The 20,890-nt window shown below is 44.0% G+C and overlaps 1 protein-coding gene across 1 annotated transcript in view; it reads left to right on the forward strand.

The window, feature by feature from the left end:
* The first annotated feature begins 209 nt into the window (after positions 1-209).
* Xkr6 (XK related 6) overlaps positions 210-20,890 on the forward strand; it is a 221,931-nt gene continuing 201,250 nt past the window's right edge. Inside the window, exon 1 of the mRNA XM_027390350.2 lies at positions 210-964. Within this exon, the coding sequence (XP_027246151.1) occupies positions 210-964 (755 nt within the window). The remainder of the gene's footprint in view (positions 965-20,890) is intronic.

The following is a 20,890-nucleotide window of genomic DNA, read 5'->3' on the forward strand; positions in this document are numbered from 1 at the left end:
GAGGCTGCGGGCGCCGTGCGATTGGGGGGCTCGCCCGGAAGTGACGCCACCCGCCCGGAAGCGGAGGGGGTTCCCCGGCCCACTCCCCCCTGTTCGTCTGCTCCCCGCTTCCTCCCCGCCCCCCTTCCTCTCCATTCGTTTCCCCCCCGGTCCCTGCCTTCTCCCCCACCCGTCCCCCCCCAACCTCCGGAGCTGGGAAGAGAGTCAAGATGGCGGCGAAATCCGATGGCGGTGGCGTGGGGGTGGGCTTCGCCCAGCTGCACAACCTGGACGAGGCGGTGGGCAGCGGCGAGGAGGACGGGGAGCCCGGGGGAGGCGGCTGCGGCGGCGGCGACGGCAGCGAGCCCGGCGAGAGCAGCTCGCTGCACATCTGCCACTGCTGCAACACCTCCTCGTGCTACTGGGGCTGCCGCTCCGCCTGCCTGCGCTCGCTGCTGGGCAAGAAGCCGCGCCGCAGCGCCGCCGCCGCCGACGGGGGGGACCAGCCTCTGCAGCCGCCCGGGGCCACCGGCCGCCACCCCCCGACGCCCTCGGCCGGCCGACCGCAGCCCGCGTCGCCGCAGGTGGAGCGGCCGTGGCTCGACTGCCTGTGGATCGTGCTGGCGCTGCTGGTGTTCTTCGGGGACGTGGGTACCGACCTGTGGCTGGCCCTCGACTACTACCGCAAGGGGGACTACGGCTGCTTCGGGCTGACCCTGTTCTTCGTGCTGGTGCCGTCGCTGCTGGTGCAGAGCCTGAGCTTCCGCTGGTTCGTGCAGGACTACACGGGCGGCGGGCTGGGCGCCGTGGAGGGGCTCAGCAGCCGGGGACCCCCAATGATGGGGGCCGGCTACGGTCACGGCGCGGCCCGCGGCGGCCCGGGTGCGGGGGGCTCGGCCACCCCGGGGGCGCAGCGTCTGTGCCGCCTCTCCGTGTGGATCTGGCAGTCGGTCATCCACCTGCTGCAGATGGGGCAGGTGTGGAGGTAAGAGCACTGCGGGGTGTGTGTGTGTGTGTGTGTGTGTGTGTGTGTGTGTGTGTGTGGTGGTCGTGGGGGGGTGGGGCGGGCTGCGGCCGTGCGCGGGCCCCTCGGACGGGCCCGGCTGGGCTGAGCGGGGTAGCCGCGCGCTGTCCTAGCGTCTCCGGACGGTCAGTAATATGCCTGGCCACGCCTTTTGGCCCCGGGGAGGCCCTAGGTCCCTATGTTTGCCCATCTCCTTCCCTGGGTCGCACTTGGAGGAGACCCTGTCTCTGCCCTCCCTCTTCTGCAGACCTCCATCCTGGTTGCCCCTTTCCCCGTGTCCCAAGGTAACCGGCGCTCGCTCTCTGCACCCCCAGCTCGCATCCTGGAGGGGAGTTGGCTTCCTCCAGCCGGTTGCACTCGGCCTTGCCCCCACCCCCCCTTCTCTGAGAGACATTTCCTTTCTCCCCCACCTCCCGTTTCTCTGCAGTGGCCGGTGTGGGGCCTCTCCTTAAAGCACTCCTTCCTTTCACGCCCCTCCTCCTCCTGCAGCCCCAGCCCCTGCGAACGGCTCCACACCTCTGCCCTCCTTGAAGGAAAAATGACTTTTTTTTTTTTCTTTCTGGAATAGATGTGCCCTTTTCGCAGTGACAGGGGAAAAAAAATGAGATGGTATCTAATGGCAGCAAGCTTTTGATGTTAACTCTCACCTCTGGAAAATCACTGAGCCACTTGGGCACCTATTCTGTTTTTAATGGCCAGGTCTATGTGTGATTTCTGTTTACATCTAAGATGCAAGTGTGCCCTTTCCCCCATTCTGTAAAGTCCTAGTGTGTCAGGTGGATCTCTCAAAACCACTTGCCAAGGAACCTTAACTGTCTACCTCTCTGGCTGGCTACCCCACCGACTGCCTCATTAGCTGTCTACCTTACTGTCGATCTCACTGACTGATTGCTTCACTGTTTACATCACTGCCTCACTGACTACCTTAACTCTTTACCTTGCTGACTGTCCTCACTGTCTGCCTCACTGTCTATCCTCTTTGACGACCTCACCCCCTGACTACCTCACTGTTTGCCTCACTGATTGCTCTCATTGACTACCTCACTGACAGGCTACCTCACTGGCTACCCCACTGGCTGTCCTCCTTGTCGACTCTACTGACAGGGTATACATCACTGGCTACCTCACTGGCTACCTTTTCCACTGACTGGCTACCTCACTAGCTCACCGACTAGATTTCTTCACTGTCATCTGACTACTTCACTGACTGCTTCACTGGTTGCATCATCATCTCACTACCTTCTCTGTTTACCTTGCTATCTTCTTTGTCTGCCTCGCTTTCTACCTCATTGTTTACCTCACTGATTACCTTCACTTCTTACCTAACTAACTGACTATGGTGTTGTTTATCTCACTATCTCACTGTCTGCTGTCTCGGAGTTTGTCTGCTTATTGAATACCTCACTACAACTGCCTTACTAAACTGACTACCTTCACTGTCTGCTGACTAGCCTATTACCTACCTACCTCACTGATGGCCATTGCTGTTCTTACTGACCATCTCACTGTCTACTTGAACGGCTACTGATTATCCCACTGTCTGCTGACTGCCTTTCTGTCTACCTCACTGTTTACTTCACTGACTGCCTGGCTGATTGATTACTTTCACGGTTTACCTCATTGACTGACTACCATTAGTGTTTACCTCACTGGCTATATCAAGAACCATTGAAACCTTAGTCACCCTGTGCCCTCCAACTTAAATCAGCTTCAGTGTGTTCTGGAACCAATGACTTTGTCAGTGACAGCATTTGCAAGGGGAACAGATTTTCTAGGAAAGCCTGCACAGGGATGAATCCTGTCAGTATATTTCCTTTGAGGAGACTGGTCTAGACTGTCTTCTATGCCAAGTAGATTTTAGGCCTTATCACCTCAGCTGATAATAGTTAAATGGAAGAAAGTTTGTGTTTGGAATGTTTTCTTCAGGTTTCTATTTTGACTCATCAGAACATCTCAGAAAGCATGAGATTGAATTAGAACATTTTCCTACAGAGTTCACATGCAGATTCATGAAAAATCGAGACTGGGTCTTGATTTTCCTGGTCTTCCCATGGTCGTTGAATTGTGTTCAATCCAGTGACCATTACTACTCTAGCTCTGTTTGTCTGCAGATAATTTGTTTCCTGCTGATAAAAATTTATGAACAGGAGAATAAAATTTTTAGATAGAGCATAGCTGGCCAATTAACATTTTCAAAATAAATCTTAAATTTAAAATCTAAAAATTTAACCCCTTCCCTAAATAAGTCATGCTGAATCAAAGTGTGTTTGGGGTTGGGGATATAATTGTTCAGACTATTGGAGGCTGGTATGAACAGTGAGGGGAGAGGATCAAAAAGTATGGATATGAGAGCCATCTTAAACTGTTAGCAGGGACTTTCCAGCATGTATTTACTAACCAGGCTTCTTTGTGAACAAACTGAAATTACTGTCTCATCTCGTGTGTGTGAATGTGAGCAATAAGGATGTTTGTGTCACCTTAAACTTTCTGAGAGAATTAATTCTAACATGACCCATTCCATTAGTTGGAAGTAAGCTTTTGAGACCAATGAAGTTAGAGTTCAATGTCAGTCAGTAGTTTTTGTCAGGATAACCCCGTACCCCCACCCCAATGCCTCTTTTAGCCAAAATTAATTGTGTTTGTGGGAAGTTGAAGACTAGATTTTGGGACAAACTGAAAGTGTAGATTTAGCCTTTAGAATTTAAATGGGGTGCTGTAAATACTTTAAATAACCCCCATCTTCATTTAACTTTTCAGAGTCTTCACTAGAAAGGAATTATGGATGATGCCTGTGTTTTTAGTATGTCAAACTTTCAGATTGGAATTTATCTTTACATAACTCATAGAGTTACAATGTTAAAAGACAGAATAATTCAGCAAAGCTGTTTCATCTCTATTGCTGCATTTCAAAAGCAGTATTTACTGAGAAAGGATTTTCATTTTTTATTTTTGGACTGACTTTGCTTGAAATGCTCTGAGAACAAGGTCTGCTCATTAATACCTGCTAGGCATGTTGTTTGCATTGAAATCATTCATACGGAAGAGCTTGTGAGAAAGGTTCTCACTCTTTTCTTGTTTCTCCCTTTTGGCAAATGGTTGCTTGTCAACATGTATAAGCACACATTGACTTAGTCCTTTACTGCAGGTCTTTGGAGTTCTAGTTGTTTCCTTTGTCACAATTGTGACCCAAATTGTGCTATTTCATGTGGTCACATGGCATCCAGGTTAAGGTTAGGAAATCCATCATTTGATTTGGGCCATGTTTCTAAGAAAAGATATCATTGAAGTTGTACATTGTCAAAACCAATTCCATTAAACATTGAGTACTTGTTTCTCTCCCTTCTTTTTCTTGCCTGTTTTAAAATGTAAAATTTCAGGAGTTTGCTTGGAAAGAATACGGTGCCTGCTTAAGAACATGCTTTTCCTGATGTGGAGGAGTGCTCTCCTTGTGTTGTCTTCCGGTCAAGGTACCACATGGTGCTTGATGTCTCTGTTAATGTGGAGCCCAACTTGGAGCAAGGAAGAGTAGCTGTGTCTTAGGGTTAATATTCCTGCGATGAAACGTCATGACCAAAATCAACTTGGGAGGAAAGGCTTACATACCATGAATGATAGTACATTGCGAGAAGCCAAAGCAGAACTCAAACTGGATGGGAACCTGGAGGCAGGAGCTAATGAAGAGACCATGCAAGAGTGCTGCTTAGTGGCTTGCTCAGCTGTCATTCTTATAGCACCCACAACACAGGGATGACACCATCCACAACTGTCAGGGCCCTCCCACATCACTAATTAAGAAAATGCCCTACAGCCTGCAGCCTTAATAGAGGTATTTTCTCATTTGAGGTTCCTGTCAAGTTAACAAAAGTAACCAGCAGATGCTGTGTTTGTAGTGCTTTGTATGGTGGACGTGCTTCTGTGCAGCATCAGAGTGTGATTGAGGTCTATTTAGTGCAAGCTTTCCTGGCACTAATAGGTGAGCATGTAGCTTACTGTGTAGCTTTTGTGTGCTCTAGTCTTCAGGCACTTTCCCCAGCGATAATGGGTGTGCGAGTCAGTCATAGGAACCAGTCACCTCAGACTTCACTTTCAGTACTTCACTTCAGTGAGCCAGCCATTATTAGAAAGAGAGATCATGTTCTTGGAGGCTCTGGCACTCTGAATTGTGTGACTGAGTTTGCATGTCTGTGGCCATGCTGGTCTTTCACAGCATTTTGGCTTTTGCGTTTGGCTCTACCTTTGGAGGGTGCCTAGTGAGGGTTGTCATTAATGAAGAGTTTAGGCTTTCTATTAGTTTTGGAGGGACAAATAAAGGTAGATAAAGCACACCTTGTACTGCCCCAGTTCCTCGTTAGGGTTGGAGAGGATGGGTGTAGAATACTTGCTGTCAGCTGGGGTGAACACTTACTAGAAGTAACTCATGAGACTATGGAATGGCAATGAGAGTAGAAGAGAAATTGAGAAATCGCTAAGGAGTATGAGAAATACATCAAGTTCTGTTTTATATACATATCATCTAATTTAAATTTTGCACCCATTTTATAGAAGGAGTGGGGTCAGAGAGGTTATGTAACCTTTGTCACTGGTCACTGGTGGAGGGAATTTTTGGCAACATCTCAATGATAGCAAAGTTTTTATCTTACTTTTCTCCCCCATGAGAAAAGTGAAGGCCATGTCAGCTGGTGTGGCATCCTTAGTGACTTTGCTTCCCTCTGAGAGTTTGCTCTTCTGACTAATCAGAACTGGACTTGTGGTGCCCCTGACACTCTGGGACCACTTGGTAGGTGAGCCAAGGTTCTCTGACACCGTGCTCTTTTAGTCTAATGCATTAGATCCCATTGGTATTAGGGAAGTCTTTCAAGTCTTGTAGCTGATGATGGCATCAAATGTGACACTCATCTGGGGATCACCAGTGAGCTTGCCTTGAGAACATTTTCAGCAATCTATCCAACTCTCTTCTCAAGGTAGATGGCTTCCAGCCCCATAAATCTACAACGCCAAGAGCATATGTCAGGGTTGACCCCCCTCTGGGCCACCATTCAATAGCGAAATCTATAAGCTGTCTCTATTTATTGTTCTATGTTGATCTGTTGGAAATGCCTCAGGGTTACAAAGTACTCACTTGCCAGCCTGGGCTATGCATCAAACTCACAGTTCATCCCAAAGTCAAATATTCAGATCCATCATGAGAGATTTTAGTTCATGAGTTCTGGGATTGGGATGACCCCAAGAATATTAAATATTAGGGACTGGAGAGATGGCTCAGCTATTAAGAGCACTTGCTGCTTTTCCTGAGGACCTGAGTTCAGTTTCCAGAACCCATGTCAGGTGGCTCCCTACCTCCTGCAACGTACATGCAAACAAAACACTATACACATAAAGTGAATTTGTTTTTGTTTTGTTTTGTTTTTGAAACAGGTCTTACTATGTAACCTTGGCTGGCCTGCAACTCACTTCTGTAGATCAGGCTGGTCTCAAATTCAATGGAGAGCTATCTCCCTCTGCTTTCTGAGTGATTGATTAAAGGCACGTGCCCAATGCTTGGCAAGGAAAAAAAAAATAAGTAAGCCTTCAAAGAAAGAATCTAAGTATCCTGAAAGTTAGGTTTCCAGCAAGTTCCCCCAGTTGTTCTAGAGGGGAGTGAGAATGCAGTTGCATTATCTTGAATTCATGAAGTATTTTTAAGGAGAAAGGGATACATTCTATGTCACTTAGGGTTGTTTTGTAAACTTAAGCTCTAGGCGGGTTTATTGAGGTAAGAATTATGACAGGTGCTCTGAGTGGTTTTAGCAATTTTTACAAAGATTTCTTTATTAATTTATATTTCTTGTGTAGGAGTGTTTTCCCTGCATTTGTATTCAGAGGCCAGAAGAGGGCGCCGGGTGCTCTGGAACCGGAGTTATGGATGGTTGTAACTCACTGTGCCGTGCTGGGAACTGAACCTCAGGTCCTTGGCAAGAGCATTCTGTACTCATTTAGCATTGAACCATCTCTCCAGCCTCTCTTGATTTCACTAGAACTTAGGTATTTAAATAATGGTTGGCTAGGTTTTTAAAAACTGGAATGGGGTTGATGAAAATGTAGATTATGTATTAATCAAATAATTGCTGTGGCCCTATAGTGTGCTTGAAATTCTGAATGTTGCTATGGAGATATTTGACACTTCAAATGCAATGAGATACTCAGTTGACTTAGAAGTTTCTTTGGAGTTTTGAAATAAGTCAGGGTCATTATTTGAACACTGCAATGATTCTCATTCTGGAGAACCACAAACTACAAATATCAGGACTGTGGGGAAGAGAGCAAAGACAGAGTACCTAAAACCAACTGTCAGCAGACCAGTAATAAAAAGCAGGAAGCTCAGATACAGATACTAGTAAGGCTAACCTTCCATGGACATTTCATTGGGTTGTGCATGGGTGAATCTAGGTCTTCCTTGAGTCTCCTATGTGGAATCCTTTTTAAAAAATTTGAACAGTAGTGTGTGCACACACACATGCCTGGAGGTCAGAGGACAAATTGTGGGAGTTGGTTTTCTTCCTCCATCATTTGGATTCTGGGGATTGAACACAGGTTGCAAGGCTTGGTAGCAAGTGCCTTTATCTGCTGAGCCATCTTGCTGGCCCTAGAGGAAGGTCTTTGATAAGACCCTCAGCATCCTTTTGGAAAGCAGTCTTCCTCCCTGCCATCTTTCTCATTTGTGAGAGCTCAGTAGCTGCAAAGATGCTAAGAAGAATGAGCTTCAGGCTAATGCCCACATGCTGCTGCTCCCACCTTGCAGTCCTGAAAGAAGGAGCCTGTGGTATAGAAGTATGTACTGTGACATGTGTTTGAATTGACAGATGTCAAGATGTGCCATTGAAATGTCAAGGTTCTGCTTTACTGGAAGTCTAGCTTGGGTGAGCAGGTACAGTCAAAAGTGTACCAAAGTCAAGTGAAAATGGTTACTCTTTTCATGCTTAGGTGGTCCTTGCGTATAGTAAAGAAGCAAAGTGGGGCTGTTTTAACCCTCTTTTAAGTGCTTCTGTGACCTCACCACTGGATGAGAAGTGATCCTGTTGAATAGCGTGCCTGGAGCCTGAGTGGTTTGGGAATTTGCTTCATTTGTTATGTGGTTATAGCAAGGGTTTATATTAAAATTCATCTGAGCACACAGTAAACAAAAAGAGCAACAGTAGCCAGTTGTCAGGGAAAAGACTGATGGGTAAGAATAAACAGACTGCTTTCTGCAATATAAACAATCTGTTTTCATAGGTTTTTTTTTTCCCCTCCTTTACTTTTTTTTTTTTTTTTGAAGGATGAGTAGAAGTTCCAAATCAAGAAGTTACTTAAGTGGGAAGCAGCAGATTTGCCTGTATGTTAATCACTGTTAGTTTCTGGCTCAGCTGCATAGCACAATAGGAATGCATGACCTGTTGCTGTGGTCCTGGCTGCAGGTGGTCTTGACTAGTGGCAGCCCTGACATTTCTGGCACTTGGTTCCCTCAACCTGCAGAACATCCAGCCAAAGATAGGAGAGAGTAAGCATATTTCTTCAACTTCTGGCTTGAATGACACATACTACTTCCACTTAGATGCCTGGGTTAGAGATGAACCCAATGACCATGCCTACGTCAAGAATGACTAGCACTGCTTGCCAAAAGGAGTTTGCATTTTGGTGGAAGGAGACCAAAAAGGAAATAGCAATGTAAACCATCTAGTCTTCAGGTTACAGTGGCAAAAACATGTATCCATGAGAGAGGGGGATAGATATGGTCAATATGCATTGTACGAAATTGTCAAAGAATTAAAGTACAATCATGTATATCATGCTAATGGGTGTAGAGTATAAGAAGTTGCTTGTTGTGGTTGCTTTTCTGTTTCTTTTTGGGTGCTGCATGTTTGGGTGCTCATGTACCATGGTGTGCCTGTAGAGGTCAAAGAACAACTTTTGGGAGTTGGTTTTCTTTTTCTGTCATGGGATCCAGGGATTGACCTCAGGCCTTCAGGCTTACATGGCAGATAGTGTTATCTGCTGAGACATCCCACCTGTTTCTGAGACAGTCTGCTGTGCAACCCAGCAGGCCTGGAACTCACTGCATAGGTCAGTCCAGCTTTGGATTTGTGAGTCATTTTCCTGGTTCTGCCTCCCAGATGCTGTGATTATAGTTGTGCCCCACCATGCCTGACTCCTCAATTGCCTTTAAAACTTTTGATTCTTGCTTTAATTTAGAATCAAAAAAGTTTCTCTAAAAAGAGATATTTCAGAACTTAGGGACCTTGTCAGGCATCCATTGTGCAGTTGCCCTTAAAAATATGTAATTGTCCTTGCCTGGAAAATAGTTAACTATTGAATCTTTAAAACTAAGAGCTAAGTGTAATGATTTGAAGCCTGAGTCATACTAAATATACCTAAATGAAATGTGCAAAGACATCCCTGGGTGCTGTTCCTCAGGTGCTCCTCACCTTAAGATGTATGTATGTATGTATGTATGTATGTATGTATGTACGTATGTAGTGGCTGGAACTCACCAAGTAGGCTTTCAGTGAGCTCCAGGCAGCCACCTGTCTGTTTCCCTGGTGCTGGGATTAAAAGTGTGTGCTACCACACTTGGGTTTTTCTCATGGGGGATCTGGGAATGCAACTCAGGTCTTCATGCTTGCTGTGCACTTAACTGACTAGGTTGTCTTCCCAGACACTAGTGATATTTTATTGTAAAAAATGTACACAAGATATTGTGACCTCATACCTAGACTTGTCAGTGTTTCAAGTTTTAAAGCTTAGTTCATCTGGTTTAGAAAAGACTGAGTTTTGACTTTTAACCACAGCTAATGTCCCTTTAAAGAAAATCTCTTCCTTCCATGGGATTTTTATTGAACTCAGGTTCTCCAAAGTGACTTTATTTCTATCTGCTAATTTTACAGACAACCAAATACCTAGAAGACCTTGCAAAATTTTATTCTTAAATTTGAAACTTTTTATGTATTAAAATATACTGCAGACTGTTTGATTTTTGTGTTAGTAAATTACCTGAAAATTCCTTACCAAGGTGTTACTTATCTAAGTGTGATTTAAGTGTGAAGCTAACCCTAATTTGCTCTTGAGACAGGTCACTATGTTCTAGACATTCATAGTCAAGTCCTATTTTAACAATAGGCACCCACCATTGTAGAAAGGAGGTTTTTAGCTGCTGTTTAAAAGCACCTTCTCTACTAATTCTCTACTAATAATAGGTTACGTTTTCTGTGATTCTTAAATGGCCTTTAAAACTGGGTCACTGACACAGGAAAATAATAACTATATATTTACTTAGCAGCTATTTAATAATTAAGGCTTCTTTATGTAATACACCACCAGTGAGCCCATGCAGAGCTCTAGATGAAAATTCTTGTTTCTTTTTAAGAAGTCAATTTGTGACCTGTGTGGGTAAAAAAATTTTCTCAGATGTGAGGGTCATCTGCAAATTATATAATGAGAGTAACAAATATATGCCAGAACTATGCCAGATTGTGGTAGTATATCAGGTTGGAAACTTTCATTGTAGGAATTGGGGTTCTTGTAAAAAGCATTTTACAAGGTGTGACATTCATGGCGGAGTGTGCAGTGCAGAGCAGAGCATCTCATTCCTAGGGGTCAGAAGTTGACACCCATTTTCATGCTTTAAATGCAAATTAAGGTGGGAGATTAGCTGCAGGCTTGTATTCTTGTCTTGTGTTATACACCGTTCCATAAAAGAAAGGTGGTTCATAAGAAGGGCCTTGTATCCTCATGGCTGCTGCTGGCACATAGAGGGTGATGTGTTTTGGAAGGGTTTGGTCTGGTAGGTGAAGGAAGTGTAGTGCTTGGGGCCGAGGAACTGTGCTTTACTTCCAGGGTGAGATAGTAAATCATCAGAATTTAAAAAGGGGTCTTGAGTACTCATCCAGATCTGAAGTGTAAAGATGGTGAACAAATCCATGTGCTTTCTTTCTCCTTGTCTTAGAAAAAGGAGAGGTTAAATCCCCTTGGATGTATGAAACCACTCTGCTCTCCACAAGGTGGCTATGAAGTGTTTGAGAAGGTGGTAGTACCCCATGGCTGCCCATTTTCCTTTCTCTGCTTGATTGGCATTTGTGGAATAGGATTGTGAGAAGACCTGATGAACTTGCTGGAGACTTGAGGGGAGCTCTGTAATTGGAAGCACACTCAGGTCAGGTTGTCTGCCCTGTGGATTGGTATAACTTCCAAGATGATTAAAAAGCAACTAAAGGAAGACACTTTATGTTCCTTGCAAGTTGCAGGCACTTTGTTCCTTGTATCAAAGAAAAGAACAGAATACCTAATTATAATAATCTTCTAATAATTACAATATTTTGCATTCATTTTCTTTTAAAAATCTGTTTGAGTAAGTACTAGCCTTCAGAAGATGTTGGAAAATAGTGTTTAGGCAACAGCTGGCAGCTCTAGTGCTGGAATGTGTAATGCCCTGCTGCAGGAAGATTTAGTTGGTCATACACTTTGATTTCCTTACTGCTGCACAAATGTGCTCCTGAGCAACTGTTTTGGGAAGGAATGTACAGTACAGGCTCCTACACTTGTTGTGAATTGGTGGAGTGTCACTAACCATCTGGAAGAGAGAAGAGTGAGTGCTGGACTCCCAAGAGTGGTAGTGCTGGAGATGCCACACCATTCTGGTGCAGTTGCCATCCCCTTGTCATTTTTCTCTCGTGGGAGAGTAGCTGACAGCTGTTGTCATTCTGCTTCATCAGATGCTTAACAATCAGGCTGCATGGGCAGGAGAGTTTATAGAAGGGACATTGCACAGTTCTCAGCCAGTAGTGTCTTAACTTTTTAAGTGAGTGGTTTTCATAGTGCTATTAACACTTGTATTTTAATTTTTACTTTATGTGTATGGATGTTTACATGTATGTATGTGTATGATGTGCATGCCTTATGGATTGCAGAGGCCAGAAGAGGGTGTTGGATCCCCTGGAACTGGAGTTAGAGCAGTGATGGAGGTAAGGACCTGGTGGAGTGAGTTGAGAAGAAAGGTGTAGAAAGTTCACAGTCCACATGAAATTGGGCTTACAGCTTTAAGTTTAGGGTTGTCCTGTGCAGGGCACAAAGTGTTTAATGTATATGTTACCCCATCCCCAGATAAGCTGTTGATAGGTTAGTGACTTAGCTATCATTACAAGATTTTATAAGACTGATAAAATTTGTAGTCTGAAACCACTGCACTAGCTGTGGGCAGCTTGCTGGATTCAACCCTCTTTGGGAGCAGCTTAGTTATAGTAGATGTTTTCCCATACGTCATAGCAGGACTATATTCCTGAGGTCTTTCGGGTTTGCGGTGCTTTCTGACATTGCTTCTGCTGACAACTCGAGACAGCCATAGAGGAAGAGAAGAGCTTCGAAGTTTAAAATGAATTTATGTGAACACTTTTCAGCTGTTAAGAAAAAGCAACAGGAAACAGCAAACATCAACGAAAACCCCACCTCTACTGTATCACCTCCGTGGTAACAGGAGACCAAATTGATTTTATCAGGAGTCCGGCATGTGTATGTGGAGAGTGCCCAGGACCTCTGTGACAACCTGATGGCTTCTGTGAGAAGCTTGTTGAGAAATGTGGAGGTGCTGTCATTGAGTGTGCTTTGTCCCATCTAGGTCTATTTTGAATTGATAGAGACCCTTTCTGTGGACCAGTGTGCACTTTTCCTGTGCTGTGTTCAAGTAACTTTAACAAGAACATCTGCCCTTGCTGTTTGGGGTAGCGTCTGCTGTGGCTGCTGGGTCTTGTTGGTTTATGTGCAGTACAGTGCTCTTGGTCATTATTTGTCTTCACTGAATTCCATCCATTCTGGAACAAAGCTTTCTGTATTTTTCCTTTAGTTCTCTTGATCCTTGCTTCTGGTCAGGCTCTACTTTATTTCCTTTCTTAGTTTTCATGTATTGTATCTTTGATTCATGAACTCTTCTGTTGATTGAAAATGTTCTCCATTTCACCTTCCATAGCATATTAGAAGTTGCTTTGAAGTTTTTACATAGTAAGTACAGTGACCTTCTTAGGTACTTTCCATTATTTTTTAATGGACTTAAACCTCCTCTGCTTTGTATTTCTTACGCTTGTGTCTGCTGGTGTTTGTTTTTGTTGTGGAAAACCCAGATATCTGAAGACTATGCTCTTTCTATGAATCTGATCCCACAGCCCCCTCTCCAATGTTTGCTTGTTTTATGGTTTTGGTTATTGAGAACTATCATCTTTCCCCTACCCCCTTGTTTTTTGTAGGGACCCAATTCCCTGTCCCATTTGCTTGAGAGTTGTTTGGAAGTTTGTGGTGTTGTTATTGTTGTGTTGTTTTGACTTTCAATATCTGGGGTTGTACTGACTGGTTTTGTGTGTCAACTTGACACAATCTAGAGTCCTTAGAGAGGAAGGAGCCTCAGTTGAGGAGATGCCTTAATGAGATCCATCTATAAGGCATTTTCTCATTTAGTGATCAGTGGGCGAGGGCCCAGCTCATGGTGGGTGGTGCCATCTCTGGGCTGTTGGCCCTGGGTTCTATAAGAAGGTGGATTGAGCAAGCCATCAGGAGCAAGCCAGTAAGCAGCTCTCCTGCGTGGCCTCTGCATCAGCTCCTGCCTCCAGGATTCTGCCCTGTTTGAGTTCCAGATGAACAGCAATGTGGAAGTATAAGCTGACCCTTTCCATCCCACTTGCCGTTTGGTCATGTTTTTTTGTTGCAGCAATAGAAACCCTAAGAGAGGGATTGAACCTATAGTCTTGACCATGATAATCAAGTGTTGTACCACTGAGCTATTCCTCCAACTCTTATAAAATGCCTTTACTTTAGGGTCTCACTAAGGTACATACAGGGACTTCAAGCTTGCTCTTTAACCTAGGCTGGCCTTGAGCCTGTGACTCTTTTGTTTCATCATCCAGAGTCATCAGAATTGGGGGTGGGATGGGAGGAGAAAAAAAAAACAAACAAGTAACAAGCTAAACTCCTCTCTTTGCCAGTTGGCTCTTTGCTGGGTCCACTTTGACCAGTTACTCAGACTAGTGTCTGGTACAAATTCAACCTAAGGTAAAACCCCTTAGGGTCTCCTCATGCTGCTTTTGAGCCTGTATCCCAGCCTGAGCATATGTGTGGTTTCTGAAATCCTCCTCTGTGTATGCTGCTTTTGATTGCCCTAATTCCCAAGGACACCCTTGTCTTTTCCTGTGAGGTCTCCCAGTTCTGTCTTACATCTCAGTTGTGGTGCTTTACCTCAGGTAATCTTGAGCATTGTCAGCCTTCCTCCAGCTGGAGCAGGTTTGGGGCTGGGTATGCAGCAGGTTTTTGTGACAGACTAGAACAGTCTGTAGAGTAGGCAAAAAGGCCTACTCTACTGCTATTGGAACCTGGGATAAGAGTCCCAGTCTGGGAACGTGGGCTACTTACTGCTCCAGGTAGGTGAGACAGATCAGAATGCTGTAAACTTGCTTACCATTTTTCCTTGATTCCAGGTTCCATTGGTTGCTTAGCTTTGGCTGATTTGCAGAGCTCTGATAGACAACTGGCTCCTTCCTGATGTTTCATGTGAGGATGCTGCGCACTTGGAACTGCCACCTCTGCCATCTCCCAGCCTCACTCTGTCAGACTCTGCAGGAGTCCTTTCCAGAAAGTACAGACGCACTTGCTTCCTAGGCAGGGAGGCCCCAGTGCTGTCTCAGACCCTTTTCTTGTGACTGTGGGAATCACCCATTACTCTGGTTTTCATTATATTTTTTGCCTGAATGCTAGTGTTGGGTTTTTTTTTTTTTGTCTTAAATATAGAAATATTAGAAGTAAAGAAGCTTTGATTCTTAGTTCATTCATGGTATTGTAACAAAATATTATATTAAGGGTTACTTAGGACCAAAAGATGTGATTTTTTTTTTTTTTTAAATGGTTTCAGAGACTTGAGAAGTCCAAGGTATTGGTACATTTGGTTGGTGTCTGAGGGAATCTACTCTTTGGTTTTTACTAATTACTCAGCTTCAGGTATTTTATTGTTGGAGCACAAACAGATAAAGATTATCAGGTGTTTGAGGTCCTTGGATGAAAGAACAGTGCATACTGTCCTTCTGGTGTTTGTTGGCTGCTTTTGTTCTTGATGAAGAATTTTGATGGCATCTGGTGTTGCCATCACATGGTGGGAAGGGCAACTTAGCTCCTTTGGGGCTCTTTTCTAAGGGCACTGATCCCATTCATGAGGGTTCTGCTGCTTAAAGACTCCACCCCTTAAGGCCATAACCTTGGCTTGCCACTTGGGAATTATGGTGAGATAGAGATATTTACACCACAGCCAGTGCCCAGGTTTTATGGTGTTTTCTCTATTGTGAAAATATATTTCCAAAATGACCCAAGGACAAGTCCGATTTCATTATGTACAATTTTATAGTCATGCTTTTATTGGTAAAACTTAAGTGCAACTAAAAGTATTATTTTATCTCTTTGGTGGTTGGTATTTGTAATTAGTTTACAGATTGTGAAAATTAGAGCTGTTTGGCAGTGTTAGTCACCACTGCATGCAAGCTTCTGAGGACTTATGTTCTAATAGCGAGGCAGTGTGAAGCTTTTTATTGAGAAAAGACACAGTCTCTTATTTCATGTGAGTGTGAAATGACCATGCCATAGTTTCAGTGTCCCCAAAGACTCATGTTAAAGTTTAATAGTGTGATGTGATTGGAAAGCATTTAGTTCCTTTTCTCATGGTTGTGGTACAATAGCAACAAAGGCAACTTACAGAGGAAGGGTTTATGGGTTTATGTGGCCCTTAATTTGAGGATACAACCCATCATGTTGGGGATGTGGTGGGGGGTAGATACATGGCTGCAGGCATGTAAGGCAACTGGCCACATAGTGTTGTCCACAGTCAGGGAGCAGAGGAGGTGAATTCTGGCAGTCTGCTTATTTTCTCCTTTATTCATTTTGAGTCCTAAGTCCATGGGATAGTGCCACCTATATTCAGAATGGGTTTTCCTCCTTAGTTCATCTCTCTGGGAGGGGTTGCTTGTATCCAAAGCCATTTTAACCTCTTGGTACCTCAAGTACTTTGATGTCCTAAAAACACCACCTCTTGTCCTAAAAACTCCCACTAGTGAGGTGAAGTGGGAGTGCAGGCAGGTGGGGTTTACCTGTAAGCTTCAGTGTCTTGTGCCCTAAGGAAGTGGTGATGTTTTTATGGGAGGCAGGTCCCGGGTTTCTAAAGCTGGTATCTTCTGCTGTGTCCCGTCTGAGGAGTGGGGTAATGGAGAAACAAGTGTGTGGTAAAGAACAGTGGAGTTAGTGGATGGAAACAAGAGGCCATCTTAAGCTCTAAGGTCCTCATGACTGCAGTATGTATGTCTTCCTTTGTATTTTGGCCATATGTTGTATATTTTATTTTTTGTGATGCTGGGAATTGATTCTAGGGCCTCATGTTGGTAGGCCAGCAGTTTTCCCCTGGGTCATACTCTAGCCAGCCCACCATGTCTTTTAAAATAGTAACTTAAAACAAGAACCTCTGAATTTTGGCTTCATATCCCCCCCCCCCACCTCTTTGTATCTTTCATTTGCCCCGAAGGAATCCATAGGAGAGAAGACTCAGAATAGCTTAACTGTAGGGCCCAGTTCATGCAGAGGAAAGGGCTAATGACAGCTCTGAGTGAGTACTGGGAAGAGTCTGAACCCCAGGGGCAGAGAGGAGGAGAGAGAGTCTAGCAGGTACTCTAGTAATTGACCTCATTCCTAGCATGGCTGGATGGTACTCAGTAGCAGAGTTTGAGATTGAAAAGGATCAGAGAACTGTGGGCTCTGCTTGAGGCACTTTCAAACCTCACTGCTCTCCCAGAATTGAAGCTGAAGCCTGTGGGATGATTTGACTTTCTGGCCCTGAATAGGCAGACCCAGTGGGGAGTCAGGTAGGAAGCAGTGCTGGCCTGGCTGCTCTTACTTTCCCCATTGTAGACAAGAACATTACAGGCGAGACAGGCACACACTTCCTTCCACATTAGCCTGTGAGTGAACTTACTAAGGTAGTGGGGCTGTTAGCAAAGGTTGTCCCTTTGAGGTTTCTGTATAATTTTGTCCTGTCTGTGTTTTTGGTTAGGGCTAGGGGCAGGTACCAGAGAAATGCCATTTAGAGCACATTGAGTTCTGTGTGCTGCTGCTGAGCTGTCTTACCCTCAGTTCCTCAGCTGTTAAGGGAGGTAATTATAACATACCCACCCCCAAAGGCAAAATGAGTATGTTTGGTGCTTAGCATAAACAAAGTCATATATAAGTGTTGTTAGAAACCAAACAAAGGAGTGACAGAGTATGTACACAGCAAAATGATGGCTGCTGTTTCATCTGAGGGCCTCTAGCAAATCTAGTATGTGTTTTTGTATTATTAATTTTTACTATTTTGCCCTTAGATTTTTATTGTAGGATTTAATTCTATTTCATGGGCATTTCTTTCAGCAGATCCTGAGAAATATGTATTGTTAAAGACAGACACGTGGGATGCAAATTGGATAGATTTTTTTTTTTTTTTGAGCCTTTTAACCCTAGATTAGCACCTGGGGCTTGACAGTGATCAGACAGTTTGGTGGGCCAGTTGTATTTTCCCTGCAGCATCGATCATTTACTAGAACAAAGCACATTTGCTAAGTGTGTAGCTTAGAATATACTCATGGTAAGATGTCATGGACAATATGAGCTGCTCAGTGCTTACACTTTACGAAAAGCCTTTGAATGTTTGAAAGGACAGTGGTTAGTAGGAACATCCCTCATGAGAATGGCTTCATGTTTTCTGACAGTTTTCATATTAAATTTTTTGATTTATGACCATGTTGGATGGTTCTGAGTCACTGAGTCCAGCAGAAAATAGTTCTGGGTAATGACTACTGGTTTTAGTGTAGAATTATGTTTAGCAAAAGGTTCAGGTTTCTCTGTTTTCATGAGCAGAGAAACAAGGTAGATAGAGTAGCCTGTTTTCTCTAAAAGAAGAGCTGTTTTGTTTTTTTTTTTCTCCATTTTTTATTTGAATTAGAAACTAGGTTGTTTTACATGTCAATCCCAGTTCCCTTTCCCTCCCCTCTTCCCCTGCCACCCCTCCTTCCCTCCAACTAACACCCTACATATACTTTCTGCTCCCCAGGGAGGGTGAGACCTTCCATGGGGGGGGTCTTCAGAGTCTGTCATATCCTTTTGGATAGGGCTTGGCTCCCCTCCCCCATGTGTCTAGGCTGTGAGCGTATCCCTCTATGTGGAATGGGCTCCCAAAGTCCATACCTATGCTAGGGATAAGTACTGATCTACTAGAGGAGGCGCCATGGATTTCCTAGGTTTCCTCATTGACTCCCACGTTCATGTGGCCTGGATCAGTCCCATGCTGGTTTCCCAGATATCATTCTGGGGACCAAGAGCTCCCCCCCTTGTTCAGGTCAGCTGTTTCTGTGGGTTTCACCAGCCTGGTCTGGAGCCCTTTGTTCATCACTGGTCCTTCTTCTCTGCAACTGGATTCCAGTTCAGTTCAGTGTTTAGCTGTGGTGTCTGCTTCTACTTCCACCAGCTGCTGGATGAAGGCTATAGGATGGCATATAAGTCAGTCATCAATCTCATTATCAGGGGAGGGCATTTAAGGTAGTCTCTCCTCTGTTGCTTAGATTGTTAGCTGGTGTCATCTTTGTAGATCTCCAGACATTTCCCTAGTGCCTGATTTTTTTTTTTTCCTTACATATTTTTCATGGTACATGATAAGCATGTAGTAGTGATGTCCGTGAGGGATGTTCTGGTGGGATTCGGTGCCGTTTTCCCAACACTACAGGAAGAACATCATTGGTTTCATAATGGTTTTTCATTCAATGTGTAAGCCTTAAAAAAAACAAAACAAAAAACAAAACAAAAAAAACCAAACAGAAACAGGATACTAAGGATTTGAACCCAGTGTCTTGTGCCTGAAGCACTCTGCCAACTGAATTATTTGCCCAGCCTGTACAAGCCATTCTTAGGTAGCTCTTTGGGTTGTTGATCTGCCTTCCTAACTCTATCTAGAGCAAGTTAAGCTGCTCAGTTCCCAGATGTTTGGACAATCTGGATGCCTCTTTCTGAGCTTTATTCCTTTCGCTACCTTCATTTTTCATGTTTTGTTGATATTGTTAGATCCACCACGGTTATTCTTGCCCATGCCTTGAATATTCTGCATCTTAATGAATACCCAGAGTTGAACAGAGTAACCTTTAAATAAATCAATTATTCTTTTAAAAAATCAGTTAGGATTTTAGCAGTGAAGCCAGAAAAATCTCTGTTCATCTGGTTTAAACATTAAGAAATTTTTCATATTTTTCATTTCATTTCTTCATATTTGCACATTCCTATAGTTAAAATGCATGGTATACTTTGTGTATACCATTAGGGCAGCAACATTTTTTCCATTGATGGTTCATAAAATAGATACTCATTGTACCATTGATAAGTCTTCTATTTGGTAAAGAGATCTCAGATCTCGGGAGTTCTTGTGTGCAGGGTGAATGGATCCATGCTGAGTTATTTTACTGGCATGATTGTGTAAAGGACCCTGTGACAGATGTGTGTTTGGCTCAACCTCCTGCATGAAGAGATGTCTGTGGTTTTAAGCATTGTATAAATGTGTAGAGACTGGGGGAGAAAGAGAGGCCTTTCTTGTCTTGCCTCCATGGTTCACACTGGCCTTGAACCCACTGTGCAGGTAAGGAAGACCTTGAACTTCTAATCTTCCTGCTTCTATATTCTGAGTGCTGGGATTACCATCATACACTACTGCATTAGGTTTTCCTTTGTGTGTGTGGTGCACCTGTTTGCAATGTGTAGGTACATGTATGCATGTGTATACACATGCATGTAGAGGGCTGGAGGACAACCTTGGTTGTCCTTCCTATGTCGATCTCTACATTATACATTAAGGTGGAGTCTCTCACTTGAACCCAGAGTTTGTTAATCTGGCTAGTCTGCTATCCAGTTTGTCCTGGGAAATTCCCATTAGTTTCCCAATCCCTGGAGTTGGTAGCCACAGATAGCCACCAAGGCTGCCTGGCATTTACACTGGGAATCTGAATTCAGGCCCTTGTGCTTGCACAAGTTCTGTACCCACTGAGCCACCTCCCCAGATCGCCTGTCTTCATATTTTAGAGGAAGCAATTGTCCAGATTGCCCTCCTTGGTTATGACTTCCTGAGAACTACTCACTGACTCTCTGACTTGTGTGCCCTTGGTTGAGAGCTTGGTAAAGCATAGAGTCCAGGTCCATACCCCAATAGTCTTCATATATTGAGGTTGGGTAGTATTTGCATTCCAGTGTCCTTCATTGTCCCTCAGAATGCATCCCTGACTGATCATGAAGCAAACCAGGGAGTGAAGAGGGCTGTCACAGTCTAGCACAGTATAGTTATTTATTATGATTATACAAAATGTTATTAGCAGTAATGATAATTATCAATGGTCATTAAGAATAGTTTGCTTAAATCACATATATATCAAGTAGATTCAAGATGATGTTTGTGACTAGTGACATACTTTCTTGAGGAGTGCAGAAAAGTATGGTTAGTCCTTAGGGACTGAGAGAATGTATGGTCAGACAGAGTGCATGTTAATGATATCTTAGTTAAACACCAAACCAAGCCAACAAGACCAGTATTGCTAATAACTGATTACCAAATGTGACCCAGAACTATCACACTAGGGAGAAGTACCAGAACTATCACGCTAGGGAGAAGTATAGTTAGACCTGGTTGTGGGGTGCACATTTGTAACCCTTGCACTTGGGAGATGGAAGCAGGAATATAGTAACTTCAAGGCCAACTGTGGCAACAGTAGCAAGACATTGTCTCAAAACAAAAACAATAGGAAGATAGGGTTGAGGTTTTGATTGTGTATAACCCACACTTTCAATGATACGCCCTACTAC

Source organism: Cricetulus griseus (assembly GCF_003668045.3).
Source record: "Cricetulus griseus strain 17A/GY chromosome 1 unlocalized genomic scaffold, alternate assembly CriGri-PICRH-1.0 chr1_1, whole genome shotgun sequence".
Taxonomy (NCBI): Eukaryota; Metazoa; Chordata; class Mammalia; order Rodentia; family Cricetidae; genus Cricetulus; species Cricetulus griseus.